The sequence below is a fragment of the Octopus bimaculoides genome, chromosome 13 (genome assembly GCF_001194135.2).
Source record: "Octopus bimaculoides isolate UCB-OBI-ISO-001 chromosome 13, ASM119413v2, whole genome shotgun sequence".
NCBI classification, from domain to species: domain Eukaryota; kingdom Metazoa; phylum Mollusca; class Cephalopoda; order Octopoda; family Octopodidae; genus Octopus; species Octopus bimaculoides.
The window spans coordinates 168,136-194,577 of NC_068993.1; the positions used below are offsets into that span (position 1 = coordinate 168,136).

Consider the following 26,442-nt stretch of genomic DNA (forward strand, 5'->3'; position numbering starts at 1 on the left):
TATATATATATATATATATATATATATATATATATGCCAAATTCTCTGTATATATATGTAACATATATGCTGATCATTCATCTAGCATATATGCAAAGCTTTTCATTCCATATTCAAACTTCATTGTGAATACTTCATCTTTGATTATTCTTGATTATACTTACTTTTAAATTTTCAGACAAAATGTGAAAAGTATTGGCCAGATAAAGAAGTGAAAATTTCTGGAGATTTAAAGATTCGATGTATTCGAGAGCAAAACTTCAGTGATTTTACCATCAGGTCATTCTTTTTGCAAAAGGTACCAAATCTATTTTTTCTGTAATCTTTTGAATTACAAATGTGAGTAGAATTCACTTCTACAGAAGTTGCAATATCTGATCTGAAGATATTGGAACAAGGCTGTCAGAACAATGGGATTTTACAAATACTAGTTTTACAATGGGTGTGGGGTGGCAATAGGTAGTGGATTGGCAGATAGGCGGTGGAGCAGTCAACAAACTGTGTGGTATTTAGTTATAGCCATTTACATTTTGAATTTCTGCACCACCAAGGTCAACTTCACTATTCATCTTTGTAGGAGGCAATAAAATATCATGTGAGTCCTGACATGACTGTACAGTTGAGAAGTTCACATTGTTGCTTGATGGTTCTGGGTTCAATCCCATCGAATGACACCCTGGGGCAAGTATCTTCTTCCATTGCCACAGTTTGGTTTATATCTCATAAGTGGGATTTGGTAGACAGAAAGTGTATGGAAGCCTGTAGTAACCTTGCAAGTGTGTGTGTGTGTGTGTGTGTGTGTGTGTGTGTGTGAACATCATTGAGAAACTAGGTAACTGGTTTTTAAGGAATAATGTCCCTTGAAATAGTTGTTCTGCATTTAGTTAGACATTCTCATATCACTGTTGCAATGAACTAGTGTTTGGCTGCCCATTTGCAACTTCTATTGTTCTTATAAGTCTACAGAATGTTGAGATGGCTTTTTAGATGTAGTTGGTAGATTTTGTTGTCAGGGTGATTTAATATGAATCTGAAGAGTTATAATGAAAATAGTGAGAAAGGGTCTAATGAAGTTCAGTGAACTGCAATCTCTGTTGTCAACAAAGGGATCTCTCTCCTCTCTCTCTCACCTAGACTGCATAAAAAAACATAATACTATATGGAGGTGAAACATTGTCATTAATTACAGAAGTCAGTGTTAAGTGAAGCAAAAGCAATGTTAATGTGAGTGTTATGTCAAAGAGAAGCAAGCAACTGCTTTGAGCATCTGTAACTGTGTACAGTAAAAGATGACAATATGAGCAATGGATATGGGATAAGAACTGACAAAGAATACCCTCTGCTGTCAGTAAAGGATACCCATAAAAGACCAAAACATATGGTGTTGTTTAACTGCAGGTCAGTTCTGATTAAGCAGACCCCAAATTATCCAATATGTCCTTCTAAGAAGGCAGGGTGTCATTGAAATGAGATTTAGCAGCTATTTCTTCCGAGGTAAGCAACAACATAAAGGCTTCCTATTTCTAGAGAGGCTTTATTTTCTCTCTATTTCTAGGGAGAAGATAAAGGATTAAATCTTAGAATACAACACATCTCTTACTATATTTGACCCATCATCAAGATTAAAGAGTAAAACAGTTTTTAAATCACTTTGAATGACAATGTATATTTTTAATTGCCATCTTTACATCTCTTATATCTTTATACGAGGCATTAACAAATAATGTGATCAACAATTATGGAGCGGGGGGGGGGGGAGCACTAAGCAGTAATAAGTGAATTTGCAATGTTATTATCAGTCCGAGTATGCTTGATGCACATTCAAACTGGGAAACGAGCTGCTCGCTGCGTTTTGTCCCAGAGAATATCTCTCTCTCTCTCTTGTTGACAAATGGTGTGTAGACACCTAGATCAACTCACAGCGCCATCTACCTAGAGATGCTAGCATCTCACAGCCTAGGTAGATGGTACTGCAAGCTGATCTAAGTATATACACACCATTTGTCAAGTTGCCAGATATGTTCTCCATGACCAAACGCAGTGAGTAGCTTGTTCCCCAATTGGAACCTGCATCAAGCATATTTGGACTGATAATAAACATTGCAATCCTACAACAATATGCAGAACATTGTTTCATCTGAGCACTGTCATTTCATCTTCTCTCGTCTTATATTTTAGGGTGAAGAACCAGTGAGAAAGCTGGATCAGTTTCACTTTACCTCATGGTCAGATCATGGAGTTCCTCCAACTCCAACAGGATTAGTTAATTTCATGATGAAAATTCGTAATGATTCTGAGGCAGAAACTGGACCTCTTGTGGTGCACTGCAGGTAAATGTTATTTCACTGCTATTTTTTTAACTTTTCTTTTTTCAGTCAGAGGCCCATAATGTTTACAGGTCTTCCTAGATGAAGGCAGTTATCCCAGATCCTCTAACAAATGACTGGGCCCAAATGGTTACAACAAAGTGGAGTCCACCAAAGATAATCAGGAGTCCAGATGGTGGCCACTCAATGAAAGGAACAGTTCTTTCAACATGCTTCAACACAATTTCTATTTATCAAATTATTGGTATAGTCTATTGGTTACCTTGGTTATGATATAAGATTCGAGCCCAAAGGACTTGTAGTGAGATTGTATCTATAACCATGTAGTTGAAACATAAACTTCAGATAATGTCTGCATCCATTGTGATATAAATGGAATGATTTTAGGAAGTTTTTCAGTTTTTGATACTTGCAGATTATTTGAGTGATTGTTTAACATAATTGAAACCCTAGAATATTTTAGAGCAAAGGTTCTCAACAGGGACCATTTGGAGCAAAGGGGCGCTAGGGGGGGGCGTTAAAGGACTTGTGTATGTGTGTGTATAAAGATATACGTATACACCCATGTATATATACATATATACACACAACAAAGCCTAATGGTGTGAATTTTCTAAAACAACATTTAGTCAGCACTATTCTCCATACGAGTATAAGAAAGCTTGATTCCTCTCGGTGTTGAGGTTCTATAACAATCTGAAGAACTTCCCAAAAGAGTTATCACTAATTTTAAGATTTCTGTTCCTCCCCTCTTTTTGACTTGTTTTGTTGACTGATGCCTTACTTCAGCCTGAAAAATAAAATGAGTGGTCAGTCTCAAAGGAAGGAATACACTTGACAATAGAATAATACAATTAAACTTGATGACATATTTTAATGTGGATTAAAAGGATTTACTTCATTTAAATTGTTTTCATTTATTGCATATTGCATGTTTATAAATTTTCTTATTATTTTAGTGCTGGAATTGGCAGGAGTGGCACATTTATTGCCCTAGATTTCTTGATGGATGAAGCTTTACATCAAGGTACCATAGATATTTTTGGATGTGTAAATCGAATGAGAAAAGCCAGACTGAATATGGTACAAATTGAGGTACTCCAACATTATATTTATACTTCTTATCAAAGTCGGATTAAATAGACTTAAAAGAATATATGATGAGAATAAAGTTGGCACTTTGGCAAAAATCATATAAAAAAAAACTTGTAAGCAGTATTTATTGTTTTATTATCAGACATTTTATTCTACTTCCTCTTTTTATTAAAACTAGGTAAAACATTAATATTTGAGCCTGTCATTCTGACTGCAAAGACAATCAAAGACTTCTGTCTCTTGGCATACTTTCTGTTTTCAGGATTTGAACAAAGGGAGACTTTCTGTCACCTACTTCACTGTGTAATATGGAGTTCCCACTGCTGGATATTTATAATTGTGTGTCTAGGCCTTCTTTTATTTTAAATTTAGTCTATTAGATATATGTCAACAAGTGTATATATTATTTATATCTTACAATTGTCAGTTTGCATTATACATAGTGTGTTGCATATACCTATGTGATATAAAAATATCTATATATCAGTGTGTGTGTGTGTGTGTGTGCATGCGCATGCGTGTGTACATGTGTGTGTTTTTTGTGTATGTGTCGTGTTTGTGTATGTGTGGTGTTTGTGTGTGTGTGTGTGAAGGCATCAAATTGGTAGTCATTAAAGTATTGGAAGGAACACTTTGCAATTTCCATTCTGGCTGTCTGTGGTCTGAATTCAAATCCTGCCAAAGTCAACTTTGCCTTCCTTTCAGGATAGATAAATAAAGTACCAGTCCAGTGATCAATCTCCCCCCTCCCTCCCTCCCTCTCTCTCTCTCTCAAACACACACACAAATGGTGTGATCAGACCTGGAGAAGAATGAGCCGTATTGTATTTAAAAATGCATAGGGGTGGACTGCTGGGGGGGGGGGGAATAATTAACTGTTACTCAACTCAAAAAATTTGCATCTTTGTGACAGAACTAGAAATCAATGTTTTAATATTAATTTTATAATTGTTGGGAAAATAGCAATGCTGTATGCTGATATGAAACAAATTAATAACATTGTTACTTTTCTTTTTAGGATCAATATGAATTCATTTACTTTGCGCTTGTGGAAAGTATATTTTTACAGCAGACACAAGTAACCATTGAGAATTTCCCCAGTTTTTATCAGAAGTTGAATGAAGAAAATGAGGAAAATGTTTCTTGTAAAACTCTTCTGCAGCAACATTTTCAGGTTTGTTTAACAGAAACTTTCAGTTAAAACTTGGCCCCTGCTATCAGATATCTGAGACTCTAAACTCAAAGATGTTTTTTTTTTTTGTTTTTTTTTCCCTAAAACAAAGAATGTCACTCTTCTGCATCACATTTTTTCATGTTAAAACACTCAGCTGACATCACCTCATTGAGTTTCACCTCTCCAACATGAATGACCACATGTAGAATCCTTTAACAAGGAATCCTGTATGTGGTCATTCAATCTGATCGAGACAGTAGCTAAATCTTCCTCAAAGTCGTACCTTCTTTAAAACAAAATATGCATTGAACAATGTGCTCTTGGGAAAAATGGAAAATGATTACAACCAGAAAGCCTTAATCATAGGTTTACAGAGTCAGGCCAAGCTTAGGACTAAACAATGACAAAACTCTATATTGTTCATAATGATGATATCACCTTTGATTTCCCTTCCCCTAAATGCAAGCAAATAGTGCATAGTTATTTCTCTTATTAACTGGAAACTCTCCCAGCTTTGGTCAGAGATGTTATCCTAAAATTCTCAATTGCAAAACATTTTAAGGCTTAAAGATTGTGAGATTGTCATGGATATATATTTGATTTCATTAATTTGCAGTAAGCAAATGGTTAATTTATTTTGAATCTTTTAAATCTGCATTCTCATTACGTTGATAGTTTAAAATTTTGATACGTAATCCTAAAATCATGTATGTATACATAATACTATTGTAAAGTGGTCTTTTGCCTCTGTTGTGTTTGTCTTTTAATGACAGTTGTGTCCTGACAGGAATTGTTATATTCAGAAGTCATCAAGATAAATTAATTTTTCACTTTACTCGAATTTATTCCTTATATATCTTGACCCATGAAATGTCAGTTGCCACCTGTTTCTACTGATATAGAAGCTGGTATTTTAATTAATAATAGTCTAGAGTGGCACTATTCCATTATTAGTTTCTAGTACTCTATAGAACTTATATTGCCAAACCCCCAAATGTTAAAGACCACAGGCAAGTTTCCTACGATCCTTGATCATTCATGAACTGAACCTCAGTGTTATCACATTCACCTTTCTGCTGCCAGAGATTTTAGTCTGTAACTCATAGTCAAGATAGCAAGCACCATACTTGGTGCTATCAACCCCAATCAGTTGAGCATGGAATTCATGATGTAGCTAAAACACAACTTGCTATTCTTTATTTTAACTAAGTAAATTTCTAAATATTTTATTTACATTCAGGAACTACAAGAACTCGAATATCCTCATACATCACAAGAATTTTTAGAAACAGCAAAATTGAAAAATAATTTGAATAAAACGCGTGTGAAAAATATTCTTGCTAGTAAGTAATAAATATTGTTTTTAGATTTGTGATTGTTCATTGTGTGGAGGAAATTTATAAAGTCCTTTTAGCTACATATTTATGACTGAATAAATTGGGACACTTCAAATCTATAAATTTAATCAACAAATTTTCTACAAAATGGGTGGAGATAATCGAAGGGCCATGTCAAATGTGTAAGGGTTACAACATCTTCCTCATGGAGCAAACAATAGAAATTATCAATTCATTGACAATTTTTCTTTCAAATTTCAGGTGACTTGTATCGACCATATCTAAAGCCTGCACCTGATGGCCAGCCACGATATATCAATGCGGTTTATCTACCTGTAATTTATATTTTATTTATTTTACTCAGATTATTTTGTTTGATTATTCATTTATTTATTTTTGTCCTTTTGTACTCTCAGTTAAGGTTTCACACAGTCTTCAAGTATAAGTTTTATAATGTAAAATAACTCTGCATGTATACAACATGTAACTCTGTTTTCAATATGCCACCTACAGTATGGAGGTCACCAAGCAGTTCGCATGGCTAACTCTGGAGAAGGTGGGGGTGGATCAGCTTCATAGGAGACAAGGGGATTACTATGAGATGGAGTAGACAAAGTATGTTCTTGTACAGAGATCTGAAAGGCTACTCCTCACGTCTAGTAAGGGAAAGTAGGGAAAGGGAGAGAGAAAAATGACCAGTAGGGGCTGCAAGAGATAAATAATAGTAATAAGGTACCAAGGTGACTCCACAAGGCTCAAGCTGAGTAGAGATGGATTGGCAGTTGGGTTGTTTGTAAGAATGTATAGACAGATGATGGAGTGAAGAGTCAGACTGCGAAAATGGGTTGAAGGGTGGAGGATACAAGAACGATGAGCTGGGGAACATAGAGAGGTGCAGAAGAGGGGGGAGTATAAGCAGCAAGAGTAGTAAAGATGATATAGTCACTGTGGAAGGTAGGGAAGACGAGAGATATGACATGGTTGCATAGTGTGTAGGAGTTGGGAAGAGGCAGGCATTATGTGTGTGGTGGGTGGAGAACATGAAACAGCATTTCCAGAACTCAGTTCTGCCAAGGAGAGCAAGTCTTTTTAAAAACCTCATATCTCCAGAAATCTTGGACCTTTGTCATCTCATCTGTCAGGCTGAGGGTCCTGAAGTCAGCCTTCACACTTAATCCCATGTCTTCTTGTGTCTCCCTCTTTCACAAGTTCCAGCCACATGAAGCAAACAAGACATCTTTACACAGCTTTCCTCATCCATACGCATCGCATATCCACACCAGTGCAGTCCTCTCTCTCTCTCTTCAACACAACATCTAATTCCAGTTTATATACATACATGGGTGTATGTGTGTTCTTCATCGTCATTTTAAGGCCTCTTTCTATGCTGGTATGGATCGGAGAGGTTATCCCAGTCATCTGAGTGAGTTTTCATCTAGAGACACTGCACTCTTACATGGGCTAGAGGACCTTCAAACCGTTTCCTTTTTTCGCTTGGTTTCTATGGCTGGATGGCCCTCCTCACACCAATTACTTTTCACAGTGTATTGAATGCTTTTTCTTGTTGCATTAACACTGAAGTTGTCATGTCCTTAACAAGACTAAAGGACCCTCTTGAGCCCATGTCTTAGCTTGCTCATTAACTATTTTTTTAAATCTCCTGCCTGAGTGGATTTATTGTGACTCCTGCAATAGGGGCATTGCTCCCATATCTGAAAGATTAAAGGATCTTCCACTTCCCCTCTCGTCTTTCTGGTGGGTGGGTCTGATAGAATAAATTACTGTGTTCATTTTATATTTCTATAAAGTAACCTTGATGTGAATGTAATTATAATACAAGACTCAGATGACATTATAACTCATGATGGTGATAAACATTTGCTAGTTTCTATCAAGAAATTAATTTAAAAACTCTAGATTTGAGAATGAATTTGTTTGATTTTGATGAATATTTTTGAGCTTTTGATACATTTTATTTAATTCCATTCATTTTTTTCTATTATTTTAGAGTCATGAAAATCCCCGCAATTATATAGCAACACAAATGCCGATGAAAGAAACAATTGAAGACTTTTGGCAAATGGTTTGTGATATCCAAAGTAGCACAATTGTGATGCTGAATAGTGATGATTCTATGGATGAAGTGAGCTGAATTTTAATATTCTTTAACATTCTACATATCATCAAAGAAAATTTCTTATACTCATCACAATGTGTGTTTAAATCAATTATAAACTTTATAAATTATTTATAAATTATTTTGAAACCATTTTAGCCATGCTAAGGCTTCTAAAGCAGGACAGGAAAGATCTATTTTGTTACTGTAGCCTAATAGTTCACTTGTGCTGTAGAAGATTCCAGCCAATCAGAGCTGTATAAATAAAGTAACTGTGGTCTGCCTTAGCTAAAAAAAAAACTCACTACAGCAGCAAAGCAACAATTTCAAATTAGCTGTGAATCTGACTCCACATCAGAAGGCTGCATGTTCAAATCACATCAAGGTCACCAATGTTTTATGTGAGTCACTAATGTAAGTTACAAGGGATGTCTCCTATATGTAACGTGTTTGAGTTGTAACGTAATGTGTGTAGTTAGCATTTTTTTAAAGACAGTTCATAGAAAGAACCCATTTCCAGTCATTTCTTAAAGAAGCGTAAATAAAGAACATTCAGAAGGCAAGTTTATAAAACAAAAACATTGAAATTTATTCAGTAGTGTAATGACTGCTGGCAAATGGTAACAAGGATTCATCTTGCATATGAATGGGAACCAAATACATGTGTGCAAGACAGGAAAAATCACATGACTTACTACATATACTGAGATTTATATGAAGCAGAGTGGAAGTTGATATTGATGAAATGAGTTGCGTGTAGTTGGTGGTGAACATAGAAAATGTGACATGTCAAAGAAAGCAATGTTGTTTCTATACCGTCAAATCTGCAACTAATTTGAATTTGCTGCTTTGCTGCTGTAGTGAGTTTTTTTTTTAGCTAAGGCAGATCACTGCCATTTCATTCATACACCTCCAGCTCTGATTTGCTAGAATCATCCACAGCAACAAAATAGATCTTTCATGTCTTGCTACAGTCTAAAATTTTTTGACCCTAACAGGAAATAGATATTTAACAATAAATGAAACTACTTGTTTTCTTTTTAATGATTTTCAGACCTGCTGTAAATATTGGAAGGACGATGGTGAAATTGAGTTTGGACACATTATTGTCCATAGCAGTAAGGCGGAAGAAAAGACAGACTTTATGGAAAGAATATTGTTCATACAAAATTCAGAAACGGTTTGTTGAGTTTAATATTCCTGTTGAAAAGGAAATTTTCATTATGTCAGAAAGTTGTTTAAAGCCCATTGTTTTATATTTAGAGAAACTGTAAAGAATCTTGAACAGTCAAAACTTAATTTTTTCTTCTTTTAGTTCTTTCTTTACTTGGTGGTTTGTAAGTTAATCAGCAGTCTCATGATATTAGCTTTCATAAATAGCTCTAATGTAAAGAAAACCAAAGTCTTTTCTGACACACATTCTCATTCGAGCGACAAGGGAAAGATTGAATCATTATAAGCAGTTTTGATTTAGATGTAATATTAATTTAGTTCACTATTGGTATGAGTTTAAATAAGTCTTAGAATTCAGACATTTGCTTAAATGTTTAAGGACAAAGTTTTCTTTGATGTTTTTTATGAAACAACAATTCAATGTTGAAGTATAATGTTACTTATATTTCAATTCTAAGAGAAAGGACCATTTAGAAATGTTTAAGTCTTTAAGTATTGGAGTGTGGAAGGTGTTACAGAGTGAAGATGCGGAGAGAACAAGTAGGTTGTGTGTAAGAGGTTTTGAAAATAGTTAGTTCAGAAGATCAGAGGCTTTTGTTGTAGTAATAGAAGAAGCAGAATGGTGAAGCCATACTTCTTTGAACCAATGGTTCTAGATGTGTTGGTGAGTGGAAACCTTTACCAATTACATGAATTTCTTTTTACTGAATGTGTTCAAAAATGCTCATATTTTGTCTAGCTACAATACCACCCCATAGGTATGAACAATACTCCGTTCTTAGTTTTATTTGAACCTCTTTCCCTTCCACTCTTTATTTTTATTTCCCAGCAATTTCTAAAAAAATCATTTCTTGGTTCAGTTGGTTCAGTAATAAATTAGTATTTAATTGAAAATGAATATTACAATAAATACATGAAGATGTTTCTGAAATTTTCAATTCTCATTTATGAAATAGCAAAAACATTATCATCATTTTATGTACTGCAGGGAAAACAGTTGAGTGTGAAACAGTACCAATACACATCATGGCCAGCTACATCTGCAGTACCAAACAATACTGTATCCTTCTTACATATGATTGAAGAAATTAAACAACATATTCAACAAACACAGACAAATCCAAAAGCACCTATGGTTGTTCACTGCTTGTAAGTAAAATGTTTTCTTATGGTGATTTACTGCTTCTGATGATGATGATGATGATGATGATGATGAATTAAATCGTTAATTGTTCCAATGAAGTAGCATGGCAAAAGCCTGTTATAGCCAGTCATTTCTATCACTAATTTCTATTTCCTTTTTTCCCCCAAGCTTCCCCAATGGAAATAAAGTGCTCTTTAATAGAACTATTATCTTCATTGTTCCTAATTCACAGTCACACTCTCACAGAAGCACCATTTATAACGGATGTTCAAATAGAAACTCTTCACCACCAACAATGGCAGCAGTTCCTAAAATTTGTTTCTATTTTCTAATACTCAACACAATAACAATTTGAGTTACAGAATCAATCTGACACCCATTTTAACCCTATCACACAGCCCATGGCTACCTTTAATTGTAGAGCCCACTTGGTGGTAAATATTTGTATCTTATCTCGAGTCTAAGAGAATTTCTTGCTGCCAGTTGTCTTCACTTTCTCCTTTTACTAAACAATAATAAAAGACAAGAAGAAAATTACCTCCATTTTCAGGGTTAATTTAGCTAATTTACTGAACTTTATTACTCAATGTCTACACATTATTGCTTAGTTTGTTAGAAACATCAGCCAACTCACCCATAAATTACATCCTGCTGGTGGATAATGTAGTTGTTTATGCCTTTTTTTCTGTCAAATAGACAATTTGAAAATCTCCTTTCATTTGTTTTATTTCGTTAACAGGAATGGTGCCGAACGAAGTGGATTGTTTTGTGTTGTATTTTCTTCTCTGTTATTATTACAAAAAGAAAGAACTGTAAATATTCCATATATTATACGGACTATGCAGTTACCCAGGCCACAGGTTCTTACAGATTTGGTAAGTACAAGCCAAAACCTTATCTTCATTTAGGTTTCTTTTCTATTGCAAAAATCCCATAATCTCAATGATGAAGCCTCTATGTTTTGTTGTCACTTTTCAAACAGCTTGAAAAAATTGCTAAATTTTCCTCAAATTTCAATGTCTTGAACAAGAACACATTCACAAATATAGAACTAGGAATACCATCCCCAAGAGAATGTTGGGATTGTCATGGCTGGAATGTCTTTCATCATAAGTTGACTTGATCAATGATGGCCTGGTACTAAGCACTAATACCTTTTTTTTTTTTTTTTTTTATTCCTGTTAGGTTTCCATTTTAGAAAAAACAGAACTGGAAGAAATATCCAATATTAAAGAATTCTGTTCTATATTTAAGAGATGAGGAATTATGTACATTATTTACATTCAATGGATATTTGTCCTCATCTTGTTTGTTGTTAAGACAAAGTTACGGCTGATATACCCTCCAGCCTTCTTCAGGTGTGGGTGTGGCATATTTTCTGTAATCTTTTTTTTTTTTTTCTTCCAAGTTCTCTCATCAATGAAAGCCTGCCAGAAATTCTATAACACGTTTATTCTATAACTGACTCCAAACACAACAGAGTTAATAATATATTGCATATATATTGAACACTTTCATAGTTTCACCTTTTTTTTTTACTTATTCCATTATTTTGTTGCAATTTTTTAAAACAAATTCCATTGTTATATCTCTCTTATGACTTGTAACAGTCTTTAAAATAACAATCAATAAATTAATTAATCAATTTTTATTTATCACATAACCACTCATACTTTTCCTGCTTTATTCTAATCTACCATATTTTAATAATTTTATAGCACAAAAAATTGTTTTAGATGTAAAATATAGGAGTCACAATTTCATGGGGGTAGAAATTTAATGCAACGGAATATACTCTGAAAAACACATCATTGGTAACCTATAAGCCAAGACAATGGATCAGTCAGTACATATTTCAATTTGCGTACACCTTTCAATTCACCACCATCTCCACCACCACACCTTCACCACCACCATCATCATCTCTCTCCCTCCCTCTCTCTCTCTAACTACTCTCTGTATCACTACCGTTAACTAACTTTTTTAATCACATAATAGATATTACATTCCTCCTACTTCACATCATGGACGCTTCTCTCTCTCTCTCTCTCTCTCTCTCTCTCTCTCTCTCTTTCTCTCTTTCTCTTTCTCTTGCTTTTCAACTAATCACATGAAAGTGTTAGGGTCAGGCTAAGTAACAGAGCGACAAGCAGAATTATTATAAGATAATTGGAGATGTAAATTCTTCAGCATTTTATATAACCAGAGATGTATGTTTATCATTCAACTACGGTAGTAGTCGAATAATAACTCTTAACGTCGCTTTTTGGTCGCAGTCGGCGTCTTCAAGCAGTCTCACTAATCCAGTTTTAATCGAAATAAAATTTAGTTTCTTTGAATTATGTTTGACTAGTTATAAGCTACATTTAGACATAAAATACTTAAAATCTGGTTCAATAGAAAAAAAGTTAAGAGCAAAAATGTAAAGCCCAAACTGGTTGACTGATGAGTAGTAACGCCTGACATCGGCACTTTGAATCCACACCATTCTTTTAATTTCGATTAAGAATTATTATATTGATATTAATATGAAAGAGAAATGCTAAAGGAATATATTGGTAAAGGTTTCGTAAAATTCTATCCATTAGAAAAAAAAGATATTTAATTTTAATTCTTAAATTTTTGTCGATTTTTTGCGTGGTATTAAAGGGACACAACTCATAAGAACTAATTAATTTTATTACATCTTTAAAACGGCGACTTATCGCTCTGTTCTTGCTTTATATTTTCTTTCTTCGCTCGCAATGCACCTCTCTCTTATACTTCTTTAAAATATCTCTCTCTCTCTCTCTCTCTCTCACTTCCTCACTCTCTGCTTTTCTTCACTGCCTCACATCTCTCCTCTCTCTTCAACCATACAAAATGGTTGCTCTTCTCTTTTCTGGATATGTTATTTGATTGTAGCAGTTTTCTTATTTATAAAAGTCATTTACAAACATTTTTCATGTTTTTCTTATTTTCAATTTTTCTCTTTTCCAGGACCAATTTAAATTTTGCTATACAGCTGTCATGGAATATATTGACCGATTCCAAGCTTATGGGAATGTATAAATGGACCAAATTTGAAAATGTCATGCTTTATGTACATAAATAGTTTCTGATCTGAACTGTATTATTATTTGTTAGGTAAGGGGACAATTACTGATGAAGTAGAAGACAATGTCAAACTCCCAATCTCTGAAAGATATTATCATTATCATTATCATCATTATTATTATTATTATTATTATTATTATTATTATTATTATTATTATCATTGTTGTTTTTTATTTCTATCATAAAATATATTATTTCCATGACATTTTTTATTTGTCTAGTTTGCTTAACTCATATTAAATTGGATTATTCTTTTTTGTTGTTATTATCATCAGCATTATTATTATTATTATTATTATTATTATTACCATCATCATCATCATCTATTATAATCATCCATGCTGAGGTATGAACAATATTTACAATTTTATATTTTATGTAGAGAAACCTGGAAATGAATGAAGTCAGTTTTATTGTTATTAGTTAGAACTGATTTGAAGACCAGACTAACAAAAACAGTTTGAAATCCTCCATGTTTTTTTTTTTTTTTTTAAATTTCATTTCTTTGTAACACAGAATAACACATTTCACCAACATATATTTGCTACTATATATTATTTTATGGACTTAATTAGTTCACATTTACAGTTTCAGGGGAAGGGTCTTAATCATTTTTTATATCAATTTCTTTTATCAAAATCACCAAAATATTAGCCATAATTCGTCTTTCCTAAATTGGTCATTTTCTAAACATTCTTACACATTTCTTCTTCTTTTTTCTCTTCCTCCTCCTCTTCTCCTTTCCTATTCTTATTCATCTTCCTCTTTTATTTGCATTTAATATTCTGTGGTATTTAGTTACATTCCCTTTATGTTGTGAGTTTGAATCCCTCCAGGGTTGATAATATAAGTACCAGCTATGTACTTGGGATGGTCAATTTAATCGACTATACCCCACTCCCTTTTAAATGTATGTCTTTGGGTCAAGCTTAGAAATCATTTTCACAGTCATTATCATAATTATTATTATTGTTGTTGTTATTATTATTATTATTATTATTATTATTATTGTTATTATTATTATTATTATTCACAGGTGCTATTGAGCAACAGCAAATTCTTTATGGAGTGAGTCCATGCAAAATTGGGACCACTTCACATTACCTTTCCAATGTCTTCGAAAAAAGGCATGAATGTCCCCACTTCCTATATTCTTTTTCTATAAATATATGGCTTCATGCCTATGTTGCAAATTTATTATCATTATTTCATTTTTTTTTTCTCTTTTATTTATTTATTTTTTGAGAGTGGCAGAATTGCTAGAGCACCAGAACAAAATGCCTTTCCATATTAGTGACAGCCTTTTACATTTTGAGTTCAAATCCCACCGAGGTCAACTTTGCCTTTAATCTCTCCAGGGGTGGTCAATAAAATAAAGTACCCAGTATATATCTCCCACCCTACCCCCTAAAAAGTTGCATGGCAATGTGCCAGTGTAATAAATCATTAGTGTTGGAGCATTGAACAAAATGCTTTGGTAGCATTTAGTTATAACCCTTTATGTTCTGAGTTCAAATCGCAACAGGGCAAACTTTGCCTTACATCCTTCCAAGGGTTCAATAAAATAATGAAATTGTAATGGAGTTGATGTAATCAAACTGTATCCCCCCGCTTCCTTACAATTCATGACCTCTTGCCTATATTAGGAATCATCATTATCATCATCATCATCATCACCATCATCATTGTTGTTGTTGTGTTCATGTTGGTGATGAAGGAACAGTCATGTTCATCTGAACGCATCACAGCTTTGGTTTCACTGTTCTCAGTTTTCATCTTTTGGAATTATTTTCAATCTTGGTAAAGTCCTAGCATTTCCCTGAAAATGATCCAACATACTACTCCATCCCTTTAGAAAATATTGGCCTTGTTATCTCGCTCAAAGAAATCATCATCATCATCATCATCATCATAATCTTCATTGCTAAATCATCATCTTCTGGCAGAGTCAGTAGAGTGCTGAAGAAAATGCCTTGTAGTGTTTAGTAAAGATCCCTTTAAGAGTGCGAATCCTGCCAGGGTTGACTTTGCCTTTCATCCCTTTCGGATGGATAAAATAAGTACCAGTGAAATACTGGGATTTATAGAAGTTACCAATATACCTCTTCCTCCCGCTAAAATGTGTGGCCTTGTGCTATATTTGGACTTTTTTTTGTCTTTTTGTTTTTTTCTTTTTCGTAGCTTAATTGTAAATTTCTCATTGAGTCTGATTAGTTGTGAGTGTGCACCAACGCTGGACAATAAACCTGATGGCTGTTGTAGTGCTTTGCTTCCAATTACCTGCAGAGCCATGTCCAGTAAGGCAGTCTTCTTCTCTATGTTCTATAGACTGACTTACCAACCTCGGCTGCTACATTAATGCTACATTAGGCTTCATGGATACCTTCTGTATTGTAAGATTAATATCCAGGTGTTCTGTAGAATGTCAACCTTAACCCTCCTAGTCAAGCTGAATCAGTAAGAATTCCAGATAGAAGTGAGATTACTTACTTGCTGCATCTTTCACTGGTTTACATGGAAGTCTCAGTTAGAAATAATAATAATTTTTCCAACTTTTTGCATTCTGAGTTCAAATCTTGCCAAGGTCAAATATGCCTTTCATCCCTTGGGGTTGATAAGATAAATTACAAATAATGTACTGGGGGCAATAGTATCAACTAAACCCCTCCCCTTGATATTGTTGACCTTGTGCATAAATCAGAAACCATCATCATCATCATCATCATCATCATCATCATCATCATCATCATCATTATTATTATTATTATGCTAAAGAGTAATTAAATGGCAGAAACAGTTGTGCTAGACTAAATGCTTTATAGCATTTAATTGGATTTCTTTATGATCTGAATACAAAATCCTGTTGATGTCAACTTTGCCTTTCATCCCTCCGGTGTACCAGTAATATACTGGAATCAAATTACATGACTATCGCTCCTTGTCTAAAATGTGTGATTTTGTTCCAATGTAGTAAATCATCATCATTATCATCACCATCAATACTATTATTTTTTATTATTATTATTAGTAGTAGTAGTAGTAGTAGTATCATTATTATCATCATCATCATCGCCATGGTCATTACTATTATTATTATTATTGGCAGATACCACAGGGAGGGAGCTTTCTCATACATCTCTGGTGCTCTTAGGAAATGGATAAACATCAAATCATTATGACTCTTCATTTCTTCTCTGGGTTTGTCCCTTTCAAGTTTCCTATTAGTGTGAGAAATTCTTCAGTGTAATAGAGCTGGGCAAACATGCAGGGCCACCCAGTATTTAGTCTCTTTCCAATTCATTCTGTGAGTTTAAATCCCATTGGAGTTTGCTTTGCCTTTCATTCCTCTGGTATAAATAATATATTCACCCAGTAATTAACTTGGGTAAATTCTAACACTACCCCCCTCCGTTTTGAAAGAATTGGTCATGTGTTTAGTCAAAAGAAACCATTAAAAGATTTTAAATAAATGTTAAAATGATGTTTTGACAATATCTGCAGGCATTGTTTTACTTCCAATTATGTCAGACAATATATAGCTGTTCAGTTTGAAAGTAAAATGTCAAGTAATTTGAAAGTAATAGCTGGTAAAATTACAAGTCAGCTTCAAAAATGTTTTTAAGATATATGTGTATATATATATATATATATATATATATATATAGCACAAACTTTATATGAATATTTATTTCCATAAATTTTATTTCTCTCTCAAAAACAATTTTTCTTTCCTGAAAAAGGCCATGGGATAAAAACAAGTTTGAACAATCTACAAACTTCTTTAGGTTTGGAATTTTGACAATTTTTACATTTTCTTTTAATGTAAAAATGGAACTGCTAAAAAATACTGGATTTTTATCAGCTTTCTGTATTCTTTCTTTTTTAATAACTTAAAGTGTCGAATAATATACATACATAAATACAATACACACACACACATATATACATATATATGTGTGTGTGTATTTTTATAGAATATATATGTTTATGCATACATATCTATGTGTGTATATATATATATATATATATATATATATATATATATATACACACACACACACACACATAAATATACTTATAATTAAGCATATCAACTCATAATTAAACAGATATATAAATAAAATAGATGTATAAGAAGCATAAATAAAAATACAAAACATGTATATTACATGTAGACATGTAAAAGGTATATAGATATATAACACATAAATAGACATGTTCTACCTACAGAAATATAACAAATGAAAGACTGCTGTATAGGAAACGTACAAAGAATAAACATATGAGTAGACATGTGATGGTCATATGTATGTACATATCAATATCCATGTAATACACATGTAGATGCATAATAGGCATAAATATACATACATATATATATATATATATATATATATATATATATATATATATATATATATATGTATGATAGACATTTAAATAAACATGCAATATGCATATAAGTACTCTGGATAATTCTTCATATCTTAGCTATTTACAGTCACTAATTATTGTTTCAATTATATAAATATCATGTTTTATTGTAAGGCTTTAATGATCTTCACACTGTTTTATTTTTGTTTTTATCTTCTTTTTTTTTCTTATTTTTTCTTTTTAGTTATGCCTTTGCAAACATCCCATCTCATTCCTTAAATTCCTATTCCTTTATTCCAAAACCGCCTCTTTCTATTCAGGAGGAGATTATTGTACATAGCATCTCTTTTAATTCAGTCTATTATTAAGATACATAACTAGCTTGAATTTTAAGTGTGCTGTTGAGATTCTTTAATCTGACCAGAATATATCAAATCTGATAAACCTTTGCATTAAGTGCCAACTTGATTATTATGGTCCTATGTATTGCTTCAACTTCATTATTTGAGCTGATCTTATCAACTGCTGATTTTCACCTCATAATTAATATCATCTACTACTTTTTCATTCATAATATTCATTTATATTTGTTTGTTTCAAATTTCACTTCATAAAATATTCATCTTTAGCATTTAAATTACAAAGGTTAGGTGTACAGTGACTTCAAAGTTTTGATTCCCTTGCCATCATCAGTCTTTTGATGGTAAGCAAGCTGAAACTTCAAAGTCACTATCAACTTTTTCCTTTTAAAAATTAATAAATGTATACTCTACAAAAAAGTATTGAGTAATCCCTCAGTTTAATGTTAAATGGTTTTTATATGTAACTTCTCATAAAAACAAACATTAATATGTGTGTGTATTTATATAAAATATACACACACACATATATATATTTGTATATATGTGTGTGTGTGTATACATATATATGTATATAATATATACATGTATATATTATATATAATATATATATGTATACTCTTGATATAATATATATATATATATATATATATATATTATAATTCTTATATGTGAAAAATGCTTATTCTTCCTGGGAAAATTTAATTTTACTGAAAACACAGTCACTTTTATTTTGAAGATTGTAGGAATGAAATTTTATTTTCATATTTGAAATAAATCTATGAAATGGCTTGACACACTTTTCCTTTGTAAATGTCACTGAAAAATGCAGTTAAATGGAAACTGTACAGAAACTTTTCTCTTTTAAGTTTGAAAATACTTTTGCAGAAGTTTTCATTTTGCCATTGTACAATGCATATTGATGACTCAATGATTTTTCAGCTTTAATAAAGACTTTTTTTTTTTACATTGAAACAAATCTGTAATTAATTGTATTTAGATAATCATTGCAGAATTTATAATTATTTATTTTTATTTTTATAATTTCTATTATTATTATTATTATTATTATTATTATTATTATTATTATTATTATTAAGGCGGTGAGCTGGCAGAATTGTTTGGATGCTGGGAAAAATGCTTAGCAACATTTCATCCATCATTACGTTCTGAGTTCAAGTTCTGCCAAGGTTGACTTTGCCCTTCACCCTTTCAGAGTCAATGAAATAAGTATGTTACGCACTCGGGTCAATGTACTCAACTAGCCCCCCCCCCAAAAAAAAATTTCAGGCCTTGTGCCTACAGCAGAAAGGATTATTATTATTATTATTATTATTATTATTATTATTATTATTATTATTACTACACACTTGTATATCTTCCACAAACATTTTTTTAATATATATTGCTGCTTAAATTGATGTTAGTTGTAAACTCTGAGTTGATACAACATCTCTGAATTCCTACATATTATGCTGCTGAAAATGTTTTTCAAGCTTTTAATGATTTTTTTTTTTTTTTTTAAATTTTTTTTTTATGTTCAATAAAAATGCAATAAAAATGAACATTTGCTGATGAAATTTGCAACACAATATTATTATTTGTAAACTTAAGGGCTTTTTTATATCGAAAATATTTCAATAAATTTTACATTGCTGAATTTTTTATAATATCCATCAATTCTATATAATAAGTTTTTATTTGAATTTATTTTCATCATTACAATATCTGTATTGTTAACATTTCTTCAGCTTCGGCTTCAGTTTTTTATTTCTCTATTATTTGCCATTATCTTCACATCACAAATAAATATCATGAACATTGCTGTATAATATTCTTGACCATTTCACTTCCATTTTATTTCGACTAGCAGAATCAACAGAAGTACCTACATTTAAATATGAAATAGAAGAACTTCTTATCTATAAGGGGCTCAAAGCATGAGCTAGGCTGTAGTGGTGAAACAAACTGGAGAAAAAAAACATAAGTCTGAGGGCAAATTATAAATTTATATTGAAGGTACTGATTGCTGTTGGTGTTCTTGTTTTGTTTTTTGTTGTTTTTGTGTGTGTGTGTGTGTTTTATAGTGTCCATACTCTGGAATATACAGGATGATCAAGGCTAATCCATGAAACGCTGTTATCAAGGACCACCAGGAAAAGGAATAAACCTCATTTTGTCACGTTCCATGACAGTGTCTCAGTCAGCTTATGAACTTTTCAGCCAACTTTGGTACAAGCTGTCAGTGTAATTGTTTTATAGCTTAATTAGTTCTCATTTCCCCTTTGCCTTTTATATAGAGAAGGTTTATTATTTATTTATTTACTTGTCTTTTGATATCCATTCACAACTGTCTTAATTTTTATAACATATTTTCCCTAAAACTTTAATTTCTAAAACAATTAAGACAGTTGTGAATGGATGTCAAAAAATAAGTAAATAAATAAATAATAAACCTTCTCTATATAAAAGGCAAAGGGGAAATGAGAACTAATTAAGCTATAAAACAATTACACTGACAGCTTGTACCAAAGTTGGCTGAAAAGTTCATAATCTGACTGAGACACTGTCATGGAACGTGACAAAATGAGGTATATGTAGCCAAACACATGGAAATCCTGAAAAACTCACATGTACCAGGAACCGAACTCCAGAACAGAGATTCCTGTTAGCATTTTGGGAACTGCACAATAGTGAGAATAGCAATAATTACACTACAGCTGGAAATTGATTGCTAATGAGAGTGGGAGATAACTCGCTATCTTTTACCCTCGTAGCCGACAGGTGGCGTGGCTGAAGGAGGACAACACAGCTGGAAGCCAATGACCAGCAGCAAAGGAAGATAATCCCCATTATTTGTATCTGTACTGTTTCCCCCTCCATATTTAAAGAGGCCATAGGTTAACAGGTCTTAGGGTGTGAAGATACACCATAAAGGCACCCTTTATGAAACCCAAGGTAACATTATAAACCGGCCTTCACCAGTAATATAGACTGCTCTACTTCTTAGAGTGTGCTTCTCTAGAATTATGTTTTTCTAAAAAAACGATATATATATATAGCTGAAACTTACAGAAAAACAAAAGACAAAGACAGGTGTATAAACAACAAACAGGTGTATTAGTTTAATGCTCGAGAAGGCGAGAAAGTCTTTTAGGTTTTGAGCCTATGCTCTTCAACAGAAAGGAATTCAAGGCCAGATAACTCACCCTCAATCCTATTTGAGAGTGATGGACATTGCTGTTTCACTATTTTTGTGGCTTATCAACACCACTTCCCCTCCTGGGTTGAAGGCAAGTCAGCTAGCCAGTTCAACGGCTTATATGCTCATGACTTGTAAAATCATGAGCTGGTATGTCCAGAAAGCCATTGGACTGGCTAGCTGACTCGCCTTCAACCCACAACTGCTTTTACTTCATACGTAAATTTTCTCTTAGATATGCAATTTCTGGGCATACCAGCTCATGATTTTACAAACCATGAGCATATAAGCCATTGGATTGGCTAGCTGACTCATCTTGAACCCAGGCAGGTAAGTGGTGTTGATAAGCCACAAAAAATGGCAAAACATCGATGTCCATAATTCTCAAATGGGATTGAGAGTCAGTTGTCTAGCTTGTCCATGGCTCTAAGGTGTTTTAAGACTGCGACACGAGAATTATATACTCTGCTACGCCATTGCAGCCACTGGAAAATGCACATAGCATATACATTTATATATGTATTTAACAATATTTATTATACTAGAGCTGCTTTTACTCCATATATATATATATATATATATATATGTGTGTGTGTGTGTATATATATATATATATATATATATATATAGTATGAGAGGTTTTGGTATCCAGAAGACCCAAAAAGCAGGTAATGCTATGTAAGTGCTATGGAAGGACTGCTGTTAAACTCCCAGTTTAATGATAGTTTGACTGAGGAGTCTAAGGTGGGTCATATGTGAGCATGTATATGTTAAATAACAAGGCCAATGCAATATATTTCTAAAGAGAAAGGTGGTCTTACAGCTGTTTCAGGAAAATAAATGATAACCCATCATCAGAGAGTTTCGATATAAGGACTTAGTAGAGTTCATTATATAAAAAGTTATTTTATTTTCATATATCCCTTTATACTTTCTGTATTACTCCCTTTCCAAAATAACTTTTTATATAATGAACTCTACTAAGTCCTTATATCGAAACTCTCTTAACTCTTCTCTGATGATGGGATAACATTTATTTCCCAGAAACAGCTGTAAGACCACCTTTCTCTTTATAAATGTCCTAGAAATATCACATTGCCTTAATCTTGTTATCTTATTTTATTTAATATATATATATATATATATATATATATATATATATATATATATATATATATATATATATATATATATATATATATCCGCTATATCAGAAATCTACAATTACTCCATAACTACCGTCTCAATTATAACCTGGAAGCCCTGGTAATCCATTACAGCGCTTACCTAGCGTACCTAGTCATTTAGATCACCTGTGAACTAAATCCCCATACTTTGTATATATATATATATAAATGTTCAATTTACAAGGAAAGACCCAGAGGAACAATTACAAGGTAGCCAAATGTCACATAAGCACCTAAGAAATTAGTTATCACACTTGCGTGAGAGTTAATTCCGAGAAGTGAGACGTGTTTTGGAGAACATAAGAATAATGGAAAATGGAGACAAATGCTCAAGATGTTATTTATATCACCATATCACCGACATATGTTTCAATATATGCTTTAAAATAAATCCAAGAGGAAGAATAATGTGGAAAAATACATCATTCTCATCAGAGAGGATATAAACAACAGTGAGCATCAATAAGTCCTTTTTACAGATGGAGATGCACTTGCATAGCAAGTGATCTGATCTGAGATCGTGTGCTACAATTGCAGCGTGGAGGGTGTTTATAAGCCATTTAAAAACACACAAAAACCCTTAGATTCACTTCAACATTTAAATTTAATTTGCCAAAATATTTTCGTCGCTTAGAGACCGCGACTTGTTCACTGACAGTCAGTGTACAGGTCGCAGTGTCAAAACAAAAGCAAAGACAATGTTTCCAATTTGTGTTACATCAAGGGAATGGACTGAAGCCAGCTATAAAGTTGCATATTTGCTTGGAAAAAACAAAACAAGGTAAGCCATTCAACGATGCAGAACTCATAAGGGAATGTATTTTAGAAGTGGTAGGATATATAGATCCCGATAAAGTTAACAAATATAAAGAGGTGCCTCTTTCAAGAAGGACTAATACAGATCGACAGCTATGGTGCCTGAAAATGGAGGATTTGTTGCACATCTTAAAAGAGTAACCAAAGAACTAATTGTGTTTTACATCAACAAAATCTCTGTGCAAAATCTGCCATCTTAAATGACACTTTGTATTGTAACCTATTTTCGAGTAAATGCCCTGAAGCATCGTCAATTTTGAAGCATATTGATGATGCATAACGGATTAATGTGGATTTGCCTTATCACTCAAAAGTTCGCTGGTTGTCGCAAAGGAAAATATTGATCAAAATTTTGTCTTTACGAAGGCAAATAATTGACTTATTCAAAGAAAACAACAAACATTGTGATTTATTAGATGCAAATTTTAACAGAGATATTGCATTTTAATGTGATGTAATGTCAAAACAAAACGAGTTAAACATTTCGTTGCAAGGCAAAAATAAATGTATTTATGATATGTGGCAAAAAATTCGGACATTTAGAGAAAAAATTGTCATTTTTTTCAACTTCGTTTTGGCTCAAAACTTTCATCAGAACACTTTCCTCAGCTTACGAAGGTAAGGAGTGAAAACGAAGAAGATATCTTTGAATCTTTTGAAGAATACGAATTAGTTGAAGAACATAATAAAAGATTCAATGATTTTGAAAAACATAACATCGCTCTGAAACTTGCTTTTCAGCCTCACTTAGTTAATGTATCAGAGACTCCCGAAGAGTTACAAATGGAGCTTATTGAAATGTCTGAAGATAATATCCTGAAATCTTTGTTTGACAAGAGGGAAAATCCCATTGAAATTTGGAAAAATGCGGTAAAAGATCCTCGTCTTTATGAACATGCTCGCCGACTGATTTTCTGCTTTTCTTCAACATACTGTTGTGGACCCATTCTCGTACTTGATGCAAGTCAAGAATTCGCTGAGAACGCAATTGACAGATAAGCATTTGGAGGACAAATTGAAACTAAGAACCGCCATTTTAGAGTCTGATATCAAAATGCTTTCTCAAAAAAAAAAAAAAAAATGCAAATTCAAAGAAGTCATTAATTTGTATAAAAAGTACCTCCTTGCCTAGATTAAATATTTGAAAATGTTATATTCTCGATGTTCATAAGCTGTCTTTTTAATAAGATCGTTATTCATTTACTTATTACTTGTATACAATGTTACTTACTTAAAATATTTGAAAATGTCTTGCTTTCGATATCATTCATTTACTTATTATTTGTATAAAAGTACTTAAATAAAACATTTGAAAAGTCATGCTTTCCATTTCTACACACCAGTCTTTTTTTATTATTAAATTTACTAATAAATTACTGAGGGGATGAAATAACTAAAAAAAGAATAATAATTTGTTCAATGCGGCCTCAATGAGGGATTGTCGGGAGGCCTTCCTGCACCAAAAGGTTTCCAATCCCTGTCTCAGAAGACAGCCGCACACACACACACTTGTATACAGACAAATCTTCAACTACACAAAACAATAACTTTGCATATTTTTTGTATATTCGTATCTGAAATGAAACTTCTCAACAAAAAAAATGCATTTTTCAAGGAGAGGTGCAAAACTGCATTAACCCCCAAATTTCAACAAACTACACACAAGTATCCCCAACAATTCAGTAGAGTCGACATCTTCACCCTTGTGTGTGTGTGAGTGCGCGTGCGCATGCATGTGTTGGTGTGTGTGTGTGTGCGCGCGTGCGTGCTCGTGTATGTCGGTGTGTGTGTGTATGTACAGGCCCGTATCTTGGTATGTCGGCGAGTGTTTGGTGATCCGGGTTGAAAACACGGTGAACAGCAGAAGAAAGCTTTCTTTTTCTCTTCTCCAGTTGCTAACAGCTGGTCGCTAACAACAAGTGTCTGTGTGCGACGACATAATGCAGGTCAGTGATTGGCAATAGTTTTTGTTATTAGTTTGAAAACAGGTAAACAGAGGCAAATTAAATAGATTTGACTACTTTGTTGTTGGTTAAGCTTTTAAATGTTTGACTTGTTAACAATTTCCAATGATTTTATATATATAAAAATAATTCATTTATGTAAATATTTTAAAATGTGTCTTGGTGAGAATAAGAGACACAAGTCTGAGTCGGGAAACGGTAAAGAATCGTTTTAATATTTCCTTTTATAACATTCTAGATATGAATGCAAGTACAACAGAAGGTTAAAAAGAATTTAGGATTTGCCAGGTATTTAACGACTCTGCAAAACCGAAGTAATTGAGTGAGATTCGAACACAAACGATATTATTAATGCCACATTTTGTCTGAACCCTAATTGGTTTGCTGCAGTAAAAGTTTGTTTTCTCCAATTCCTCGGCAACTTGAAATGATTTCGTTTAAAAAAGCGGCCACAGATTAAAAACATTGAACAATTATTCTAAGCACATGGAAAAATATAAGGTTTGTAGCTGAACATTTTTGTAGATTTATTTGGTAAATATTTCTGTGCATAACAATATGACTTTGAATAATTTTGAAAAGGTCTTCAAACAGTTTTCAAAATAAGAATCTCAATTTTAAAAATACTTTTGACAAAAACGGAAGAAAATATTGCTATTTTCAAGTTATCCCTCGTCTTGGCTGTCATTTCGAGCAGTTTAAAATGAAAAATGTCTGAACGTGTGAGTGATGGGGTGTGTTGTCATGTAGACGGACATAAATACATGTGTATACATCTTTTTTGTATGCATGTGAGAGAGTGAATGCCACTTAGACATACATGGAAAAAAAAATACGTACATGAGAACACACACCTTCTCTCTCTCTCTCTCACACACACACATACGCGTACATACACACATACACGTACATACACCTTTCACTTTCTCCTCGGGTTCACTTTAAAACAAAAGTAAATAAATAAATAAAAATTATGGAAATTAACGAACAACATTGACATTTCGGCAAGTCAAAACAAAGGATGGTCTCACACACACACACAATATGTATGTATATATATATATATATATATATATAT

The 26,442-nt window shown here is 32.9% G+C and overlaps 2 protein-coding genes across 3 annotated transcripts in view; both read left to right on the forward strand.

Annotated features, from left to right (window-relative positions):
* Positions 1-20,217, forward strand: part of LOC106882837 (receptor-type tyrosine-protein phosphatase T) — a 94,693-nt gene extending 74,476 nt beyond the window's left edge. For both annotated transcript variants that reach the window (XM_052972275.1, XM_052972276.1), the window contains 11 exons: positions 179-298; positions 2,179-2,330; positions 3,287-3,422; positions 4,441-4,596; positions 5,837-5,939; positions 6,195-6,268; positions 7,942-8,076; positions 9,104-9,229; positions 10,211-10,371; positions 11,106-11,241; positions 13,346-20,217. In XM_052972275.1, the coding sequence (XP_052828235.1) occupies positions 179-298; positions 2,179-2,330; positions 3,287-3,422; positions 4,441-4,596; positions 5,837-5,939; positions 6,195-6,268; positions 7,942-8,076; positions 9,104-9,229; positions 10,211-10,371; positions 11,106-11,241; positions 13,346-13,417 (1,371 nt within the window). In that variant the 3' untranslated portion in view covers positions 13,418-20,217. The remainder of the gene's footprint in view (positions 1-178; positions 299-2,178; positions 2,331-3,286; positions 3,423-4,440; positions 4,597-5,836; positions 5,940-6,194; positions 6,269-7,941; positions 8,077-9,103; positions 9,230-10,210; positions 10,372-11,105; positions 11,242-13,345) is intronic.
* A 4,942-nt stretch (positions 20,218-25,159) lies between these two features.
* Positions 25,160-26,442, forward strand: part of LOC106882836 (uncharacterized) — a 55,259-nt gene continuing 53,976 nt past the window's right edge. The window contains exons 1-2 of the mRNA XM_052972562.1: positions 25,160-25,346; positions 25,603-25,865. Coding sequence (XP_052828522.1) covers positions 25,851-25,865 — 15 coding nt within the window. The 5' untranslated portion in view covers positions 25,160-25,346; positions 25,603-25,850. The remainder of the gene's footprint in view (positions 25,347-25,602; positions 25,866-26,442) is intronic.